Source organism: Mustelus asterias, chromosome 4, assembly GCF_964213995.1.
Source record: "Mustelus asterias chromosome 4, sMusAst1.hap1.1, whole genome shotgun sequence".
NCBI classification, from domain to species: domain Eukaryota; kingdom Metazoa; phylum Chordata; class Chondrichthyes; order Carcharhiniformes; family Triakidae; genus Mustelus; species Mustelus asterias.
This window is the reverse complement of record NC_135804.1, coordinates 48,550,828-48,574,222: the sequence shown is the minus strand read 5'-3', so window position 1 is coordinate 48,574,222 and position 23,395 is coordinate 48,550,828. Positions and strand designations below refer to the sequence as shown.

The 23,395-nt window shown below is 43.0% G+C and overlaps 1 protein-coding gene across 1 annotated transcript in view; it reads right to left on the bottom strand.

Moving 5' to 3' along the window:
- The window catches only part of carmil2 (capping protein regulator and myosin 1 linker 2), a 151,074-nt gene that overhangs the window by 117,423 nt on the left and 10,256 nt on the right, over positions 1–23,395 (bottom strand). Inside the window, exon 3 of the mRNA XM_078210947.1 lies at positions 14,858–14,908. Within this exon, the coding sequence (XP_078067073.1) occupies positions 14,858–14,908 (51 nt within the window). The remainder of the gene's footprint in view (positions 1–14,857; positions 14,909–23,395) is intronic.

Sequence of the window (23,395 nt, the reverse complement as noted above, 5' to 3'; positions counted from 1 at the left end):
GCGGAGAAACCTGTGTCTCATCAGTTTTTGATCCAACTTCCGAAAGCAAATTCCACAATTGGCGAGCCAACCAGGAGCCCAAACGTATAGTACTGGTCGACCGGCGTCAGCGATTGAGACGGGGCGAGGAAGGACAGAGACGGACGGCGCCACAAGGTAAGATTAACCTTGGTCCCTCTCTACCATCCTGTGCTTCTATCTCAATCCCTTCGGCGAACTAGTAACGATCCTACGGGCTCCCCGAATCTGGACATAAGACAGTCGGAGAGACACAGGTAACAAGAAAGTGGAGGGTTCGAGTCCCCCACATGTGCCTGGAGGTTAGAGTCCGCAGGTTTATTCAGTACAATTGGCGAGCCAATCTCACTCGCCTGGATGACCACGGCCGAAGACTGGTGAACTGCTCTAACCTAGTAGATGTCTATCTGGGTACTGAGAGTACTTACTATAAGGTCAAAACTAAGGGGAGTGAACGCTTCGAGACTATGTACACAGACCATGGATATTTCTTTTTCTATAATGGAACGGTTACTAATTACCTAACATACCCTTACCCTGACTGTAGCTATAGGTACTCTATACCCAACAGCTGTACCCTGCCCTGGACAATGGAGATCTGGGGGTCAATATTATACACTCCTGGCACGGATTCACAAACGAGAAGTATCCGAAGAGTTCTGTGCAGACTATAAAGAGTTGACAGCTCTTTCACCAGGACAAGTTCATGGTTATGGCGCCGCTGGTTTCTTCTCCCTGGGAGCCGTCTCTGGACGGATGGCTGCTGACAACCGGAACTATCTTGCTTGTGGCCTCACCACTCTGGGCAACTCAACCCGGGGAGCCCTTAAGGTGATTACTCAGAGCCTGGAAAACCTCAGACTGTTCTCACTGCAAAACCGATATGCCCTGGACTGTCTACTAGCACGCCAAGGTGGGGTATGCTCCATAGTTGAGGGAAAGTGTATTTTGGGTTTGGATGATGCCACAGCTAACATCACCCGTTTTGTGAACCAGATTGACCAACAGTTAGGGGTTATAAAGGAAGGAAAAGGATGGGGCAGCTGGGGAAACTGGGGATACGTTGGATGGGGTGATTGGTTAATTAATGCTGCAATCTATGTGGGAATGGTGGTCATGGGAATATTCATGGGGATTGCTGTCCTTAAGTGCATTCTACAACGTATGATGTCTTCTATGCAGGATCTGTTACCTGGAAAACGGGCCTTGTTCGTTAACATAACCGAATGTGATCCCCTAACCCCTGCCTTTGACCCATTCATGGACACTGAGGATTGTCATGAAATGACAAGAGGGAATGAGAATGTGTATAAGGTAGATTGAGAAGAGGAAAGGGTTAAAATTGGGATGCGTAACTAGGAATCAGTTGAGGGATAAACTGGTTATGGAAAGGGCCTGAGGCGAGGGCGACAAGGCCCAGCAAAACTAATGATCACATTAAAGAAACTGCTGATAGGTCATTGTGGTTCTGGCTTCGGAGGGCAGGGCCTTATCGATTGGCCTTTTGTTCTTGAAAATAATCTAATCAGAAACTTTAATAGCCATGTCCTTACGTGGCTATCGCCTTTTGTTCTTGGAAGTAATCTAATCAAAATGTAACAATACAGCTATGCCCTTATTGGCTAACAGAAGTATGTGGATGTATCTCCGTCGTGTATAACTGAAACTGTTTTGTAAGCCAGACAGAGACTCACGAACCCATGCTTGATGCGCATGGTCTAGCGATCTCTCCTTCGATGCAATAAAGAAGGTTTGCGGAGAAACCTGTGTCTCATCAGTTTTTGATCCGACTTCTGAAAGTGAATTCCACAATAGGGGTGATTGAGGAGTGGACCATGGAGTCGTGGAGGAAACAGACCCTTCAGACTGCTGGAAGTGGAATGGAAATTGTCTTTGTAAATGGCATCATGCTTAAGTTGGCAGAAATGGCCCCGGATCATCCGCTGAATATTGAAGCTGGCAGGGGGAAGGCTTGGATAACAGGAATCTATTGTGGTTCTAAGAGGGAAGGGAAGGGTAAGAGTAAAAGTGTGTGAAAGGAAATGGACATGGTTTTGGACCCTGTCAACAAAGACAGGGGGAATACTTGGTTGAAGGAAAAGGAAGACATATTGGAAGTGTTAGTCTCAAAGGTTGTAACATCAGAACAGATGTAATGAAAACATAAAAATTGGGATAATGGAATAGAGACCTTCCAGAAAGTAAGCTATGTGATAGTGAAAGGCTTTTGTTTGAATATTGGTTGATAGCCTATCTGCAGAAATAGCGGCAGAGAAGGGAAGGATAGAGTCTGAGGCAGACCATGTGAAGGTGAGAAAAGAGTGAAAATTGGAAGCAAAATTGATTAAATGTTCCAGTTGAAGGTGAAAGCAGGAAACATCACTGATCACAGGTGAAGATGCTTTTTCAGAGAGTCAGTGCAGACTTGATCGGCTGAATGGCCACCTTCTGCATTGTCAGGATTCTATGGAAGAGTAGGTAGGAAGAGTATTTAAAGCGAAAAGGAAGAACTTGCATTTATATAGCATCTTAGGATGTGTTATGGCTACATAAGGAGGGGTAATATTGACTCTCTTATCTTGAGTTAAAAACCTACCCAGGAAAAAATAGCAAAATATTTTTAAAAGATAAACATGCCCATCTTGAACTTTTGTGACCCACACTCACATTCACACATGCACAGGCAAAATTTACAAGTTAGATTGTAGATCATTATATTCTTGGCCAAATTAAAGTTCAATGCTTAAAGATAAAAACTCGAGAGTTCACTGTTTTATGAGTTCTTGGCCAGTTACTGTGGCTGCAGCAGAAAACTTTCCAATTCCTTTATATTCCAGGAGTTGAATCGAAGACCATGTAACTACAATTGCCAGAAACAATTTTTCCTAATCCATATTTGGTCTCTTCCAGAATTTTGCACCTGAGGTTCCGGTTGATGGAAAATTCACCATCTCTATGCTGGAGTTTGAAACTGTAAGAGATAGGTGCCAGAATTTTACCAGCACGCCCGCCCGAGGCTTGTAAGATCACACCTGAGGCCAATGGAGAATGCCATTCTGCGAGCTGTGCTGGTAAAATCAGGGCCAGGGTCTTAACTTGGGAGAGAAGAGAAGGGAGTGCTTTAATGCTTCATTGCTAGCTTTTCCAGAATTCTCACTCCTTTACCTTTAGCAGCTTGTGTTAAAGAGATTTTAAGCTGGTTACTTCAATCACATGATCTTTCAGAAGGGTTTGTTTATCTAATGTCTAAACCAGTAGTTATTTTTGTTTCTTGGCCATCTCGGCCTCCTCCAGTGGTCCTCAGCATCTCAGATGCCAGTCTCCAGCCAATTCGATTCACTCCACGTGATATCAAGAAACGGTTGGAGGCACTGGATACTGCAAAGGCAATAGTACCGAAGACTTGTGCTCCAGAACTTGCCGCTCCCCTAGCTAAGCTCTTCCAGTATAGTTACAACACTGGTATCTACCCAACAATGTGGAAAATTGCCCAGGTATGTCCTGTACACAAAAAAGAGGACAAATCCAACCCGGCCAATTACCGCCTATTGATCATCAGTAAAGTGATGAAGGGGTCATCAACAGTGCTATCAAGCAGCACCTGCTCAGCGATGCCCAGTTTGGGTTTCGCCAGGGTCATTCAGCTCCTGACCTCATTACAACCTTGGTTCAAACATGGACAAAAGAGCTGAATTCCAGAGGTGAGGTGAGAGTGACAGCCCTTGACATCAAGGCCACATTCGACCGAGTGTGGCATCAAGGAGCCCTAGTGAAACTGGAATCAATGGGTATCAGGGGGCAAACTCTCCGCTGGTTGGAGTCATACCCGGTACATAGGAAGATGGTTGTGGTTGTGGAGGGTCAGTCATCTCAGCTTCACGACATTTCTGCAGGAGTCCCTCAGGGTAGTGTCCTAGACCCAACAATCTTCAGCTGCTTCATCAATAACCTTCCCTCCATCATAAGGTCAGAAGTTCACTGATGATTGCACAATGTTCAGCACCATTCACAATTCCTCAGATACTGAAGCAGTCCATGTTCAAATGCAACAAGATCTGGACAATATCCAGGCTTGGGCTGACAAGTGGCAAATAACATTCGCGCCACACAAATGCCAGGCAATGACCATCACCAATAAGAGACACTCTAACCATCGCCCCTTGACATTCAATGGTGTAACCATCACTGAATCCTCCATTGTCAACATCCTTGGGGGTTACCATTGACCAGAAACTCAACTGGACTCACCACATAAACATAGTGGCGACAAGAGCAGGTCAGAGGCTAGGAATACTGTGGTGAGTAACTCACCTTCTGACTCCCCAGAGTCTATCCACCATCTACAAGGCACAAGTCAGAAGTGTGATGGAATCCTCCCCACTTACCTGGATGGGTGCAGCTCCAACAACACTCAAGAAGCTTGACACCATCCAGGACAAAGCAGCCCACTTGATTGGCATCACGTCTACATCAATCCCTCCACCACCGGTGCTCAGTAGCAGCAGTGTGTGCTATCTACAAGATGCACTGCAGCAATTCACCAAAGATCCTTAGACAGCACCTTCCCATGACCACTTCCATCTAGAAGGAAAAGGGCAGCCGATAAATGGGAACACCACCACCTGCAAGTTCCCCTCCAAGCCACTCACCATCCTGACTTGGAAATATATCATCGTTCCTTCGCAGTCGCTGGGTCAAAATCCTGGAATTCCCTCCCTAACAGCCTTGTGGGTCAACGCACAGAACAAGGACTGCAGCGATTCAAGAAGTGATGTGGAGATGCCGGCGTTGGACTGGGGTGAACACAGTAAGAGTTTTAATAAACCTGTTGGACTTTAACCTGGTGTTGTTAAAACTCTTACCGCGATTCAAGAAGTCAGCTCACCGCCACTTTCTCAAGGGCAACTAGGGATGGGCAATAAATGCTGTCCAGCCAGCTACACCCATGTCCCACGAATGAATAACAAAAAAAGGTAGATTCTATAATTTCCCGACCATTAATCCCCTGAATGAGAGTCATTATCCTTCCTGATTAAATAGGCAGACCATATTTCCATATAACCACTGTCCTTGCCGACTTTCTGTGACCGCTGGAGAGGTAGCCTTTATAGAAATGCAAATGCTATGTCCAATATATTTCAATAAATCCTCTTGAAGTGGTTCTTCACATCCTTAGCTGTGTAATTCCAGTGAAGGATGTTTTTGGATGTCTGAACTGAAATTCACAGTGGAATTTTCCGAAGGTGGTCAACTTGCCATACCAGATGTCAGGTGATTTGTGGTGGCCGTCTTTAGTCAGTGTGTTGTTTTGTCTTAAAGTCCTCTTTTGAACAGTTCAGTATATGTTGGGTCAGTTGGTAAACTTTCAGATTACTATCACTCACGCAAGTCACCATCAGCTTGACAGATGCCACAAAATGCTTTACAGCCAAATACGTATTTTTAAAGTGTTCTTGCTGTTGTAAACAAAGCAGATTCGCTAATGATGATGACAATGACTTTGGGATTGGAGTGGGAAGGGAGCACTAAGAACAGTATCTCAATTTTTTGCCACTTCCATCCCATTCACGTCAGATGGAGAAAGTTAGAATTGCTCCTTATGGTTTGAAATGCGCTATGCATATCTAAAGTTCTGTGCAAATGGCGATCTACTATGAAATGAAGGTAGCTGTTTTACAGCTACACTGTGGAAGATTGGATATTTGCTTATAAAGTTGTGACTGACATAATTGACAATGGGGCCTTATTCCCTATAATCCATCTTTCAGATTCCAAAGGTTCATTCACTGCAGGAGACTAAAGTTCATTCTGGTCTTGCAGCATATCCGCATGAAAACAAGCAACTAAAGACACTGACTAGACATATGCAGGTTTGCAGCAATGAACCAATCCATCAGTCTGTTTTGAGCATTTTGCACTCGGCTTTGGGATGTTTATTCTTTATTGTGTTTTCTGCACTGCCAATAAGTCTCTTGCACCTCATTACATTTGCTACTGCCAACATTATATTTTACTTAGAATTGTGTTTGGTAGCTAACTTTGATCTAGATCACTTTGTTTGCTAGCATTCATATAAATAGAACTGTGGTCTGTATAAAGCATACCCACCTGTCTACGTTGTACTGTGGTTAATCAGAGGCTGCTCACTTTTTGCAGCAATTGGGCATTTGCAATTTAGCATTATATTTGTCAATGTTCGTAGAAAAGTAAAGGGAGTGAAGGATCTTTGATCAACCATTGCCATTTGAATATTTAAAGATCAAAATGGTTTACTTCTGCATTTTCTAATTTGTAGATATAATGGTGGGAATTTTATCAGCTGTTTGGAGATCATAGAATCCCTACAGTGCAGAAGAGGCCATTCAGCCCATTGAGATAGGTCAGGAGGCAGGAAGGATGCTGAAATGGCAGTAAATGGCATCAGGAGGGAAGTTCAAAATGTTTCTGCCACCAGGGTATATTCCTCACGACAGTAAGGAATTTCTAAGTAAGGTGTTCATTTCAGCCTAGGATGAGGGGTGACCTTATTGAGGTTCATAAAATTATGAGGGCCATGGATAAGGTGAATACCCAAGGTCTTTTTCCCAGGGTATGGGTGTCCAAAAATAGAGGGCATAGGTTTAAGGTGAGAGGGGAAAGATTTAAAAGGGACCTGAGAGGCAAAAGACATTTGGACAGGTACATGGATAGGGAAGGTTTAGACGGATATGGGCCATACACAAGCAAATGGGATTGGTTCAGTTTAGGAAACCTGGTCGGCATGGATGACTTAGGCCAAAGGGCCTGTTTCTGTGCTATATATCTCTATGACTCTAACAGCAACAGTTCTGGTGTCCACCAACTGGAGGCCGACGACCAATTCATTAACCCAAAGATGGTCATTAAACTGGGCATAAGGGATTTAAACTGGGCGGCACGGTAGCACAGTGGTTAGCACTGCTGCTTCACAGCTCCAGGGTCCCGGGTTCGATTCCCGGCTCGGGTCACTGTCTGTGTGGAGTTTGCACATTCTCCTCGTGTCTGCATGGGTTTCCTCCGGGTGCTCCGGTTTCCTCCCACAGTCCAAAGATGTGCGGGTTAGGTTGATTGGCCAGGTTAAAATTTGCCCCTTAGAGTCCTGGGATGTGTAGGTTAGAGGGATTAGCGGGTAAATATGTGGGGGTAGGGCCTGGGTGGGATTGTGGTCGGTGCAGACTCGATGGGCCGAATGGCCTCCTTCTGCACTGTAGGGTTTCTATGATTTCTTTCTATGATTTCTATGATTTGACTGGCAGAACCCCCTTCTTGCCACATGGTGAGTACACCAACTGCATCAATGACTTAGATGAGGGGAGCGAAGGCATGGTAGATACATCTGCAGATGATACAAAGATAGAAAAGCACATTGTGAAGAAGACATAAGGAATTGGCAGATGGATAGATAGGTTGAGTGAGTGCCACAAATCTGCCAAATGGTGTGTAATATGGGAAAATGTGAAGTTGTTCACTTTGGCAGGATGAATAAAAAAAGCAGAGTATTACTTAAATCGAGAAAAATTGCAGAATTCCGAGATGCAGAGGGATCTAGATGTTCTCGTGCATGAGTCACAAAAAGTTGGTATGCAGGTACAGTATGTAATCACAAAGGCTAATGGAATGTTATCCTTTATTATGAGAGGAATTGAATACAGCATAAATGATGTTCAGGTTAGTTGGATTGGCTATGCTAAATTGTCCCTTAGTGTCCCACGATGTGTAGGTTAGGGGGATTAGTGGGGTAAATATGTGGGGTTATGGGGCTAGGGTGGCGTGGTCGGCCTGGGTAAGCTGCTCTGTCAGAGAGTCAGTGCAGAATCAATGGGCCGAATGGCCTCCTTCTGCATTGTATAAATTCTATGATTCTATGTTATGTTTCAGTTATAGAGGGTATTGGTGAGGCCACATCCCAAATACTGTGCAGCTTTGGTCTCCTTATTTAAGGATGTAAACGAGTTCCAGGAGGTTCAGAGCAAGCTTACTAAATTGATACCCAGAATGTGCAGGTTGTCTTTTAAGGATAGGTTGGACAGGCTGGGCTTATTTCCATTGGAGTTGAGAAGAGCGAAAGGTGACTTGATTGAAGTGTACAAGATCTTGAATGGTTTTGACATTGTAGCTGTGGAAAGGATGTTCCCTCCTGTGGAGGAGTCCAGAACTAGGGGGCACGATCATGGTCTTATTGAATGGCAGAGCAGGTTTGAGGGACCAAATGGCCCACTTCTGCTTCTATTTTGTATGTTTGTACATTGAGTCTACCTCCCAAAAGCTTCCTGGGGAAGGAACTTTCATTTCCAGAAGCCCCATGATGAGGGGGTGTCCTTAGCCGCAAGCGCCATTCCCATGGTTCTGACAACACTGCTGGAGGATTCACCCCTCTGATTGTCGGGGCCTGTTTTCCTGGTAACTTTCGTACCAGACCATCAGGAGCACCTCTCCATCACCTTTACCCTCATCAGCAGCTATTTTGATTGTGCAGCTGATTAGGCTGTCATCACGGTCCTGCTGTCTACAGGAATCACATTTGGTCCCAATATCAGGGCCACGGCAAGCCGGTAAAATCCTTGTTGATGAGTCATCTCCATTACAATATTTCAGTCAGACAGATGAAAAGCAGTTATTTATTCTTGAGAGATAACCATCTCCTGTTAGCTAGAGGAGCTGACACTCTAGAATTCATTTGTAGATCCACTGAAGATTCTACAAGAGGTGGAAGACCATCTGTGTGTCTCACCAACCAAAGACCATCTTAGTTAATTCAGCTCTCATGAGTTACACCCCATGGAAAAGCTTTATTTATCATTGCGATGGACACAGAACTCCATCACTCCTCCTCAACTAATAAACTTCATTAAGTTGCCATTTTTGATATTCCTCTAACTAGCCAGGATAAAGTGAATTTCAGTTTGCATCTTTCACCTTGGTGCCAAGGAAGGGAAACAAAGCAACTTCTGCTTCGAGATAAACAAATTACTATGGAGGCTTAAGGGTATGGCAGATGCTGAAAGTGGGAATCTAGAACAAGGAATTCCCACCCTAACTCATTGTGGGTGTACCTACACCTTAAAGACTGCGGCAATTCAAAAAGGCAGCTCACCACCATCATCATCATCATGGCAACTTCAGTTGGGCAATAAATAGGCAATAAATGCTGGCCTAACCACATACTCATAAATGATTTTTCTTTCAAATCACATGATCTAACCTGAATACAGAAAAAAAGGGGGAAATTTTAAATCACCTTTCCAAGCAATCACAGGAGTGATTGCATAGTTCAAATCACTTCTGGCAACTTACCACATTTTCACTCCATGCCGCTACCTTAACTGGTCCTTTCTGAGGTGGTCTAGGTGCCTGTCTGATGCAGGCTCAGTGATATTTGCAAATGGGAGTCCAAATATTTGTAGCTGTTTTCATAATAAAATTGGAAGATTTAAGTGGGGCCACGAGGAACGAGACTGCTTTCCCAGACTCCACATGCAAAGCTGGTCCTCTGCTACCCTGGCCTATCTCACCCACCAGACCCTATTGTAACCCTATCTCTCCCCAACTTCACTCAGTGCCAGCCAACCAGCGTTTGATGTTGCCTTGAATGCCGCCCTAGTTAAAATCTCCATGAGTTGATGTTCCAGCTCTCGGTGTGGTGGGAAACATAGCCGATGTTCGCAGCTGGCCAGCATTTCGTGCCTCTCCTGTTGCGGCTGATTAAATGCAGGTGAGGGAGAGAGGAGCAGCTTCGAGTTTAAGGTGCCCTTTCAAACAAAAATGTCCACAGCTGCCAGACAGACATTGCGGAGAGGACCAGAGAGAAAAAAAAGACTTTTTGTGGGGATTTTCCCACCCTTCGCGGCGGTGGGACAGGCGAGCCAAGCAAGAAGCCGCAGACTTCGGCGGGACTGGAAGCTCACCAGCGGCCAATGGCGAGCCACCTCCGCCACAGGAAAACACGCCGCTGGGGAGGAGCTGGAAGGTGCATTCATAACGCGGCTATTTCTTATTTTCTGCTGAAGCTCCCATCATATTAATTCAACAGTCTGGAGTCAGGTAAATAACCAGACTTTTATAAATATATACAGTAGCATATAGCAACCGTGACCCAAATAACACCACGACACTTACTAATTTTACCAGATTAATCATCTAAAACAGAAGTAAGCATTTTAAAGTATTGAAATCACTGAAGTCGCCTTTCCAAACTTGTCAGGAGCCCAGGGCCCGTCCAGGGTGCCCTTGGACAGAACCTCAGTTGATGGCTATGGCCAAAGCCCCTGGTTTAAGTATTTTTGGAGGCAAACCACTTTAAAGACAGAACCAGATTTAAAATCCACCTAGACATATAAAGTTATCTTTATTACTGAGTGTCACCTGATCCCATAGGCTGGCTATGGAAATTGAATCAGAGAGTAAATTTGACTCACAATGTCAAGATTCCAGCCACAGCTTATTGATTGTAAAAATTATATAAAACTCTTTTTCAACAAATTCACTGAGGGTGAGATTTTATGGCCCTTCCCACCGGTGAGATCTCCTGGTCAGGCTGAAAGTGACTCCTGTGTCGGGGTAGATGAACCATGCAAAAAGCTGTAGACTTCGGCAGGACCAGAAGACCCCACTGGTACATATATAAAGAGCAAGAGGGTAGCCAGGGAGAGGGTTGGGCCACTCAAGGACAAGGGAAGGAATCTATGCGTGGAACCAGAGGAAATGGGCGAGGTATTAAATGAGTACTTTGCATCAGTATTCACCAAACAGAAGGACTTGGTGGATGATGAGTCTGGGAAAGGATGTGTGGATAGTTTGAGTCATGTTGAGATCATAAAGGAGGAGGTATTGGGGTTCTTGAGAAACATAAAGGTTGACAAGTCCCCAGGGCCTGATGGGATATACCCCAGAATACTGAGAGAGGCAAGGGAGGAAATTGCTGGGGCCTTGAGAGAAATCTTTGTATCCTCACTGGCTACAGGGGAGGTCCCAGAGGATTGGAGAATAGCCAATGTTGTTCCTTTGTTTAAGAAGGGTGGCAAGAATAATCCAGGTAATTACAGGCCAGTGAGCCTTATATCAGTGGTAGGGAAATTATTGGAGAGGATTCTTCGAGACAGGATTTATTCTGACTTAGAAATAAGTGGACGTATTAGTGAGAGGAGGTCATGTCTCACGAACTTGATCGAGTTTTTCGAGGAAGTGACGAAGATGATTGATGAGCGTAGGGCAGTAGATGTTATCTACATGGACTTCAGTAAGGCCTTTGGCAAGGCCCCTCATGGCAGACTGGTGCAGAAGGTGAAGTCACATGGGATCAGAGGTGAGCTGGCAAGATGGATACAAAACTGGCTCGGTCAAAGAACGTAGTAAGAGTTTTAACAACACCAGGTTAAAGTCCAACAGGTTTATTTGGTAGCAAATGCCATTAGCAAATGCCATTAGCGCTGCTCCTTCGTCAGATGGAGTGGATATCTGCTCTCAAACGGGGCATACAGAGACACAAAATCAAGTTACAGAATACTGATTAGAATGCGAATCGGTCAAAGAAGACAGGGGGTAGCTGTGGAAGGGTGCATTTCTGAATGGAGGGCTGTGACAAGTGGTGTTCCTCAGGGATCAGTGCTGGGACCTTTGCTGTTTGTAATATATATATAAATGATTTGGAGGAAAATGTAACAGGATTGATTAGTAAGTTTGCGGACGACACAAAGGTTTGTGGATTTGCGGATAGCGATGAGGACCATCAGAGGATACAGATCAGTTGGAGACTTGGCCGGAGAGATGGCAGATGGAGTTTAATCCGGACAAATGTGAGGTAATGCATTTTGGAAGGTCTAATACAGATGGGAAATATACAGTAAATGGCAGAACCCTTAAGAGCAGATAGGCAAAGGGATCTGGGTGTACAGGTACACAGGTCACTGAAAGTGGCAATGCAGGCGGAGAAGGTAGTCAAGAAGGCATACGGCACGCTTGCCTTCATCGGCTGGGGTATTGAGTTTAAAAATTGGCAAGTCATGTTGCAGCTTTATAGAACCTTAGTTAGGCCGCACTTGGAATATAGTGTTCAATTCTGCTCGCTACACTACCAGAAGGATTTGGAGGCTTTGGAGAGGGTACAGAAAAAATTTACCAGGATGTTGCCTGGTATGGAGGGCATTAGCTATGAGGAGAGGTTGGAGAAACTTGGTTTGTTCTCACTGGAGCGACGGAGGTTAAGGGGAGGCCTGATAGGAGTCTATAAGATTATGAGAGGCATGGACAGAGTGGATAGTCAGAAGCTTTTTCCCAGGGTGGAAGAGTCAATTACTAGGGGCATAGGTTTAAGGTGCGAGGAGCAAGGTTTAAAGGAGATGTACGAGGCAGATTTTTTACACAGAGAGTAATGGGTGCCTGGAACTCGTTGCCGGAGGAGGTAGTGGAAGCGGATGCGGTAGTGAGTTTTAAGGGGCATCTTGACAAGTACATGAATAGGATGGGAATAGAGCGATATGGTCCCCGGAAGGGTAGGGGGCTTTAGTTAAGTCGGGCAGCATGGTCGGTGCAGGCTCGGAGGGCCGAAGGGCTTGTTCCTGTGCTGTAATTTTCTTTATTCTTTGGTGACCAATGCTGCACTGCCTCCGCCTGCTGAAGGGCAGGGCTGGAAAATTCCAGTCTGCGTGATTTAATCTGAATAGATCAGAGCTTTGCACATTAATTAAACTCCAGACAAGTACCCTCCTTGCACTTGTCCAAGCCCATTATGACAAAGGATCATATCCAAGCTGTTAACCCATCTTTACCTTTTAGATTCAAATTAAATTAATTGCTTTCCTGATGCTGATCAGAAAATGAAGGTGGGGGAGGGGAGACGACAAGTTTAAATTTCTCAGTTGGTTCCTGCCACCGCCATTTTGACTGACACAAAATGTGGCCAGTTGCAACATGACATGCATTCAAAGGCCTTCTGAATACTGGCCTCAAATTTGAATTTCCCTAAATTTGAGATCTTCAACAGGGTCAGTAGGTTTCTGAAGCCAGTGTGAAATATTTCAGATCAGTCTGTTCAAGTTGACAATCATTTGACCTGTTGTTAAAAAGTGATTGATCACAGAGCTCTTGCCTTAACAAATAGGCGACCATTAAATTGGGTAGCATTGTGTAAGTGTTCAGATAGATTAGAGTACTTCCTGCAGTGGACAAAGGGCTCTTATGCATTCAACTGTATTGAGAATCAGATATTGTCATCTAGATCCCATGCTTTGATTTTTGTGCTGATTTGAAGCCTAGAAAACAGTTTAGCTTTTGAAAAGAAACTGACCAGATGGCTAGCCATTTTTTCAGACAACTTTAAAGGCTCAATTTTATTCAACTCCACAGGGATTGTTTATACATTGTGCAGTGGAATCTCTCTACGATTGATTCGCTGAGTTAGAATACCCACTAATGGATTAGACAGTAGATAAAGCTGTCTAACCATCCCTGTCTAGGGATGGTTAGACAGCTATCAAAGGAGCTGTGAGCTTTCTGACAGTTTTATGACCATTTACTAGGATTATATTTCTTCGTAGTTGGTTGTTTTATTTTGACAGATTTATGAGAAGGGGAATAATTGTTTTCAAGTGGAGTTTGAATGGTTATGTGTTTGATTGACAGTTCATGAGCTTCAAAGTGGAACAATTGTTTTGATTGAATGATTATTTATTTTGCTGGTTTCATGAGCATTTTAATGGACTTCCCAATGTTATTTTAGAGTTCTATTGTTGACTATATTTACAGTTAAAAGAGACAGTTTTTGGTCTTTCAGGGAATCAAGAGATTTGGGGAATGGGGATAAGTGGAGTTGAAGCCCAAGGTCAGCCATGGTTGCATTGATTGGAGAAGCAGGTTCGACGGGCTATATCTCTACTTGTGCTCCTGTCTTGTGTCCTATGAGTTCTGTCCATTGTGGATACTGGATGAGTGGGTATAGAGGGAGCATGAGGTTATGGATAGGATGTGGGGCATGGAGGATGCGTGGATGGTATGTAGGGGATATGGTGGGTAGTGGTGGATGAGAGGCATTAATTAGAGGAGTCAACAGTCATGAATAGAACTGGGCTGAAGCCCCATTTAACGGAAGCAGACCGTCTAACCTGCCAGTCTTGGCACCTGCCTGCCTCTGTTCCCACCTTAAGCCTGCCACAGGAGGCAGCAGCCCCCCTCCCCCCCCGCCTGATCCCAACCTCAAACCTCCCCCCCCCCCCGCCTGATCCCAACCTCAAACCCCCCCCCCCCGCCCCGCCTGATCCCAATTCTGAATGGGTGGGGGAAAAATCACGTGTGCACGGATTTATACAGGAAGTGGGAATGGAACATCAGAAAATGGCTTGACTTGTAATTCCCGAATCTAACAGAAAAAGGGCCCTATGCTTCCAGCTTTAACATGTTGGTTTTGTCAAACAAAGGCTGCTTGTGAATTTTAATAACCTTCACATTCATCTGGCTGGATATTTCTTGACATAGGGAGGTTAACCAAACGCGGCTGGCCCCTCTGTCAATTGCAGTTGATTAAGATGACACACCAGTATGTGATGCAGGTCACCTTACAACATTGTATTGGTTCATGAGGCACCCTGGAAGTTCTTCCATGTGTACTTAAGTGAGACTGAGATGGATTTCCAATCTGGCAATTCAAGGAGAATCCATATGATGTCAGTTACTATCACACCAGGACAATGACATATTTAAAATAAAGAAATCTTTGGCCTGTTGATCATCAGTGGCTTAAAGGTTTAGACAATGGTTTCCAAATGTGAAGATGATTGAAAACATTGAGTGTTGTAGAGAGGACAATGATTGAGAAGTCTCCAGGTCTTACCTTGGCAGGGAGTCGAACAGGCAGCAGAAATGCTCTCCACAATGTCAAGGCCTGAAACATAAAGAATACTAAATAATATACCAGTCACCTATGATTAGGAAATGGCTTGCGCTTAGTTGAAAACAGCTTTTTGACGTGCAAAATATATCACATGTACAAAAAATGAGGGACAGGAATAAGACCATACAGACCCCATTCAGCCTGTTCCACACAGTTGTACCGTCTTATGAGTCATAATACATACACTCTACACTCATTGATCTGGGAAATGTTAATATCAGATCAAAACCTAGGTTCCTCTCCAACTCTTTCATACATTTATTCCAATTCTCTTCTCACACCCAGTGGTACACTAAAGGCAGACGTTTGTCTGTTTCCGTAGCAATAATTCCCAGAACAGGTTGCTAGTCTGTCGCCAGAGGCTTATAAGTTGAGGGGCACCACTTCACATCAAGCATAGCTGACCAGGCGCCTCTCTCATTCTTAGTGCCAGCCATTGAAGTAATGGAAGGATTTGCAAGTTGACACACTGAACATGCTTGGCCATGTTATGAATGAACCTTCCTTGGCCATCAAGTCCTGAGGCTTTTGGATCAGAGGCAGGGATGCTACCCACTGTGCCACAAGATCTTCTTTTATGTTGAATATAAAACTACAGTATTTTAGTCACTTTTTTAAAAAAACATTGTTAAAAAGAAAAACCTTAAGGCTTTGTGCCTTAACGCGTGGAGCACTCACAATAAAGTGGATGAATTAATTGTGCAAATTGATGTAAGCGGGTATGATATAGTCAGGATTATGGCGACATGGCTGCAAGGTGACCATGGATGAGAATTGAACATCAAGGGGTATTCAGTATTTAGGAAGGACAGACAAAAAGGAGAAGGTGGTGGAGCTGCTTTGCTGGTTAAAGAGGAAATCAATGCAATAGTGAGGAAAGATATCAGCTCTGATGATGTAGAATCTGTATAGGTAGTGCTGAGAAACACCAAAGAGCAAAAAACATTAGTGAGCGTTGTATAATGACCCCCAAACTTAATCTGCATATAGATGGGGCAAATCAAATTAGTTGGAAAACCATAGAGGACCAATATGTTGAATCAGTTAGAGAACAGGCCATCCTAGACTGGATATTGTCTAATGAGAAAGGAATAATTGGCAATCTAGTTGTGCGAGACCCCTTAAAGATGAGCAATCATGATATGAGAAAATTTTTCATTAAGGTGGAAAGTGATATAGTTGATTCTGAGATGAGGATCTTGAATCTTAAAGGAGACTGCGATGGTATGAGATGTGAGTTGGCTATGATGGATTGGGAAACGTTACTTACAGGGATGTCAGTGGATAGGCAATAGCAAATATTCAAAGAGTGTATGGATGAACTGGTCTCAGCAATACTATGGCAAAGCAATTCTCTCAGAAAAATCATTTGTTTTAATGAGGTTTGACAGGACATACCTGTAAATCAATTCGGCACCTGGACCAATGAACCCATATTTCCAGATGCTACATGCTGTCTTACCTCAAATAAAAGCAGACATCTAAAACCATTCTCACCTAGATTCTATACATAGCTTATATATAATTTCTAAGTACTACCCACTTTGTAATCCTCTTTATTAGTTTTAAGGTTATTGAAATAACTCTTATTAGGTCCGTGTCTCTTCACCAAATTTAGATTTATTTACATAGTAAACAACACTTAAACAGGTACTTCCTCGTACCTCCACATTGTGTACATATGCATTGTGTACATATGCAGGGCTCCCTGATTAGACAAACCATTACTGCCTTAATCTGTGATCTTATATTCTTAGACGTCCACATCATGGGCCTCATTAAAGTCATTCCAGTTATAAACAACTTTACCACTCTATCCATTGTTTTGAAGCTAATTCACAACCCAGCAAAATGGCCTCTAGAAGCAATCACTGATAGGGGTCTGATTTAATACCAATTAAACAAAGGCTGAGACAATCAGCTCAAGTTATCAATCATGGGGGCATGATAGCATATTTCCTTCACTCTGAACAAATGGGCAAGGAAAATATCATGAAACATTATTTTACCTTCGCAAGAAGTAACAGAAACAAACTTTAATGAGAGGGATGGTCCCATACATAATTTGCACCTTAGAGGACTATCAGGGACAACGGTAAACAAAATCAATAGATGACCATGGCACTTGGGAAACCAATTGGAAATTTATCACACCCTCCTTCAGCCAATTGGGGAATTAGCCTTGCCTCATTTAGGCCAATCAGAATGCAATAACAACATTGACCATGCTGTGCGTTGTGGTTTGGAAAGGGTTAATAAGCAGCAGCTTTCACTGAGTAAATCATGCAGCAAGTTTGAAACTGAAGAACCTACTGTCCACAGGGAAGCAGAAGTTACGGGGAGAGACAGAGACCGAGTGTCAACCTATGCCCAAGGCTGAACCAGAAAACAAGAGCTGTAGTCAATCCTGCCCACGTTTGAGAAGTATTAATATATAATTTTTTTTAAATTTCCTGAATTACTTTGCCAAACTGTCTCCTGTTGCCTGTATGGTTAAAGTCTCAAATGAACACAATTGGACTTTAAGTTTAAATAGTACCTAGCACTTACAAATACGTTTGGCAGTAAATACAGCCTTAACAGCTTCATGCACATCCTACAAACAAATAATAAAAGAAAGGTAATGTTTGAAGTGAAAATAACCCTGTAGTATCAGAAAATGACAGTGGCAGGGTATAGATTTACTTTGTATTTTAATGGGTTATATGAATAACAACTAATCCACCTGACCTTGACATCTTTGGGCTGTGGGAGGAAACCGGAGCACCCAGAGGAAACCCATGTAGACAAAGGGAGAACGTGCAAACTCCACACAGGCAGTCACTCAAGGTCAGAGTTGAACCCAGACGCTGTGAGGCAGAAGTGCTAACCACTGTATCACCATGCTACCCAGTGCAAGACAGCTTTGCTTATAAGCAATGTGGTCACTATCAGTGTCTGTGCCATAGTTATTCTAAATCTAGAATCCAGGTTCTGCCTAAAATGCATGGAGATTATAGTAGTCAATATGTGACTTTGTCACTAGAGATACTAGGACTTGCAAAGGAAGCTGAATTGCTCTTGGCTTTGTAAAAAAACTGTGTTGCAACTGCAAGAAACCCAGAGATGGCCTACTTTCAAGGACATGCTTTATGACCTAGATATTAATGTGGTGGAAATACATTTTTGATTGTGCACACTTCCAGCAAATAAATCCTTCAAGTAACAATACTTTGTTGTAATGCCCACATTAAGAAGCAAAATTGAATTTGTTATCACAAGCATGAATACTGCACACTTAGGGTTATGGATATGCTGTTAACTCAACCAATCTTTACTATATAAGGGAACATCTGAGAAGGAAGTGAGATCATAGGTTGGAGCTGAACTTGTACCACCTACTTTTATCATCACACCATCACTTCCTGACCCTTATGAAATGATGTGGAGATGCCGGCGTTGGACTGGGGTAAACACAGTAAGAAGTTTAACAACACCAGGTTAAAGTCCAACAGGTTTATTTGGTAGCAAAAGCTTTTGCTACCAAATAAACCTGTTGGACTTTAACCTGGTGTTGTTAAACTTCTTACCTTGTGAAATGACGCAGTTCAGGAAACAGATCCATTTCTCTGCTGTTTGCAGGACAGTGCACAGTGCTCTTGTTACCGAGGGTATATGTATTCCACCTTCGTGACAATACAGGGGTTTTTCAATATTAAAAAAACATTAAAGTTTCATAATTGAGTAGTAAACACCAGTTTCAAGAAACTGCCATCTCTGAATGGGATAATTACAAGACTTTAAAAAATCTACACTTTACTGGCATGGATCTATGGTACATTTCGTACCATCAATTAATATTGAAGTGCTAAATTCTGGATACATGCACGAACTTTGTGTTTGGGGGGGAATGGTGGAGGAGGGAAACCATTGTCTTTAATCCTGCGTTATTCTTAATTGGGTAGAATAATCCATTTAAATTGTTTAGAAATTGTCGACACCAGGACCTAACTACTCTTTGAAGGAGTTTCTCCTGAATTCCTTATGGGATTTTTGAATGGTCTACAAGTGAATACATCAGTGGTTTATCCTATTGGACTCCTTGATTGTTTAAAGATCTCAGCTAGGTCACCTCTGAGCCTTCTTTTTTTCTAGAGGCAAGAGTTTGAGTCTGAATAGTCTTTCCTGATAACATAACCTATTGGTCTGAAGACTGTCCTTGTGAATAATTTATGCTCCTTATCCAATGGGTGTAAATTTCCCACCCACCACGGGAATTGTGAACCATTGAAAGGTCCATTGACTCGGGCGGCATTGTCTGGTCTTGGAACAAGCGCAGCCAGAAAAGCCCTTTATGGCCTGAAATTCCCGCCTGAGGTCAATGGAGATTTCCATTGTTGGATCCTTGCCCACTCCAATTCCATGGCAATTGAGGTGGCTGAGTTCCAGCCAATGTCTGTGCATTATTTTTATAAGACGGGGACCAGAACTGTGCACATGTGGACTAATCAAGGTTTCATCCCGACTTTTCAATTCTATACCTCTAGAAACGAACCAAAATAATTGGTTCGATATTTTGTGGACCTTGTTAACCCGCATCGCTATTTTTAGTGATTTCTGTATCAGTATTCGAGAAGCATTTCCATTTAGACTTTCATTGTCTAAGCAATATGTGATTTTGTTCTTCCATCCTAAATACACCACTCCACCCCGAATCCATATTGAAATTCATTTGCCAATTAAATATCCTCTCTGTGTCTTTCAGTATTTTGTCACAATTTTACTTTGTCTTAACTACACCCCTTGTTTTTGTAGTTGCAAAATTTTAGCTACTGCACTTCCCAATCCCAAGTCCAAATTGTAAATGTAAATTGCGAAACAATAATTCCAGCAACAACCTCTACAATACACCACTTCCCGTCTTTGGGGCAGTCTGGGTTGCTGCCTTTAACTGTTTTCTGTTTTGCTATTCACTCTGTTACTTGTCTCTTGATTTCATTTCTTGGCTGTCACGAATGTACCTGCAGGTACCTTACTGAATTCTGAATACTGAAATAGGATCTTTTGCATTCACCTGAGATTCCAGAAAGGACCTGAACAATTCTGATGAAAGATCACATTCCTCAAATGTTATAGGCAGGATTTTCCCAACCCCTGGAGTGGTAGGCTGGTGGACAGAGGTCTGGAAAAATAGCGGGGAGCCACATTGCGAAGGCTCCCCAATTCCAGGGAAGTTTCCTGGGAGTGGGGCAGCATGACAACTGGCTGTCCACTCAACAGAGGCAGACAACCAATTCAAGTAATAATTAGATGTGACTTTTTACATACGTCTGCATTTTGCTGGTGGCAGAGCGACCAATCACACGTGGAGGTTGCCAGCAGCAGTCCAGGGACAATTAGATCCAGAGGCCACTAGCCCCAAGGAATGGGTAGGGAAGGCTGCTCCCACAGCCCCATTGGGCTATCAGAAGGGTTTTCCCCCCAGGTTGAGGGCTCAGCCCGCTTGGATCCTCTGTACATTTAATTTAACTTGCTTCTCCAGGGTCACCTCAATGTTGAGGAGCCCTCCTGATCATCACATTGCCTCAGAAAGCACTCACATCTCAGCCGGTTGAGGTTTCAGAGATACCAATTCTCTGGCTAGGTAGCTTCAGGGCCTATCCACTCTCCTCAATTGGATTGATCAGAAATGGCCAGTAAGAGGCTGTCTGCAGAAAAATAACTCTTCCTGTTTGGCTCCAAGTAAGAGTGAACTCGGGATCCTCATTTGGTCCTGATATTGGGTTCATGGAACCTATGGTAAAAGTCAGTCTGCCAACTTTGTTTCTTTCTCCACAGATTTTGCTAGACCGGCTGAGTATTTCTAGCATTTTCTGTTTTTCTTTCAGAATTCCAGCATCTGCAATATTTTGCTTTGGCATGAATTTAATGTCTTCATTTGTAAACAACACCTCTGATGGTGTAGCGATCCCCCATTACCGCAGTGAAGTGTCAGCCCAGATTGGTTGTTCAAGTCTCTGGTCAGGCTTTGTAACCACAAAGGTACTCAGAAACAAGGGTGCTACCACTGAGACTGACACTGTGACCAGTAACTCCCAGGCCGGTCCATTCCAGAATCAAAGTAGATGTATGTTTTCAGTGATTTGCCACTGAGCATTGACGTTCAGAATGCAATACTAATCTGATCTTTTACCATCCTGGATGACCCACTTACCTTGCCAAAACATTGACTGTCTGAGATCCATTGATCCAATGCCTGTCAATGAACTATGAATGGTATAAAATTGTTTCAGATTTCAAACATGCTTTTGAACTCAATATTTAAAAATGCTTTTAAATATTAATTACATTGCCTAAAATGTCTCTTACAACTATTTACGTTCCTCAGACTCACTGCCATGTGGTAATGTTTCAAAGGCAGCCCACTCCACACCCCTGATCTTTCCGGCTATTGACCTGGGTACAGTTGTCCAATAGAAATGGGAAGATACATGATGGGAGCAATCAATTAAATGACTGCAAAAATAATTTGGACTTGGGAATCAGGAGATTCTGAAATATTGGTCAGGTCATTGGCTACCAGGGTATTGGCATTGTAACAGCTGACTTGTCACATAACAAAAGAATATGAATTTGCAAGCATTGCATATATCTGCGTCCACTGGGGTCACAGATAAAGATCTCCAGATTCAATGTTGCAGACATTCAGATTTCAGTCAGTACTAATTTGCACTGGGGGTTGAGGATTGTATTCTTAGAGAAGACCAAACCATATTAAACAGGAAGGGAGTTGGCAGACCCACCCTTTAACGCTACTAGAATGCCTCCATTCCAACATGGCAAATCAGAAATTAATAACACTCAAAATAAGAGCACAAATTTTAATTACAAGAGGTTTCCTTTAGGCTACTTGATGACACTGACAAGTTTGAACCACTCGCAAACAGAAGTTGTCAAATATTAGTAAAGGTTCAAGAGAGGAAGGAAAGGATGCAATAAGTATTATAAATTGAAAGAACTTGAAAATATTTTCTTTAAAAAAGAACTTCCCTCTTCTACTATTCCCTAATCTAAGGGGCAAATAGGGAGACACAATTTTAGGCTTCTGGCAATTAAAGCCACCTCTCTAAAGAAGTGGTGGGAGAGCAAATACTGGTGATTCAATTGTTTTTCTGTTTAAGAACATCATCCGTACTTGTTCCAAGTCTTCCATTTGCCAGCTTCCACCAACTGAGAACTTTATTATGTTGCATACACAACGATGTTCTCTCATCTGCTGCTGAAATGCCTTTTTATTTTTGCTGTAACTCTGGACAACTAAGTGCACATTATCTGTCACGTTGCCTCAACCATGTTCAGAGCGGCCTTCGACACACAACAACACAGAGTCGCTGAGCAGAGACTAATAGCCAAGTTCCGCACACGAGGACGGCCTCAACCGGGATCTTGGGTTCATGTCACACTATCTGTAACTCCCACGACTTGCCTGGGCTTGCAAAATCTCACTAACTGTCTTGGCTGGAGACAATTCACACCTCTTCAATCTGTGCTTAACCCTCTCTCCACTTACATGTCTGTACCTGTAAAGACTTGATTATCTGTAAAGACTTGCATTCCAACAATTATCTTGTAAATTTAGTCTGTGTCTATGTACGTCCTGTTTGTGAACACAACTCTTCACTCACCTGAAGGAGCGACACTCCAAAAGCGTGTGCTACCAAATAAACTTGTTGGACTTCTTAGAGTGGTTAAAACCAAAGCTTTACAAGCAAAGATTATAGGTATCCACCATCATGAAACAGTCAAACCTCAGTAAACATATTATTTGCAGCATCAAACCTCTTAGCTCTTGCACACAAATTCAGATCACAAATGTCAGCACACTGTTATGATCCCAGCTGGTTTTAATTCTGGACAAAACAGATCCCAGAGTGAAACCTGGCATGATAGATCATGACTTTTATTATTTTTAAACTGTGGAGGGTAGTTACTGCACAGATTCACATGAGTTTGCTGATGAACTTTCCATAAAATAATAAAACATTTATTAAATGAGAATTGAACTATATAACACTAGATGAAAAGGTTGGAAAGATTTCAATCCAGATAGCAGAAAATTATTCAGATTCACACTTAAACACAACCCCCCAGTGAAGGTTTACCACTGGCACAATGCCAAGTTTTCTTGCTTAGGTTAACTCTTCTTCTGGCAGGCTTCTGTGTATTATCTAGATATTTCCTTCAGTTGGGATCTCTCCCTGCAACACCAAAAATTGAAATCTAAGCTCACTACTGCTTTAATTTCAGAGCAGATACATGGCCTTCTTAGTTTCTCAACAAGCTTTTGTCAGGTTTTCTTATTGGAGGGATTCAGAGCTTCTGCCCCGCTTTCTGGTCTGAACACACTAGTGGTTCCCAGGATTTTTTTCTAACCCAACCTTTTTACAAAATACATTACATGACCCCCAAACAGTTCTTGAGCCTCATCCTGAATCCCAG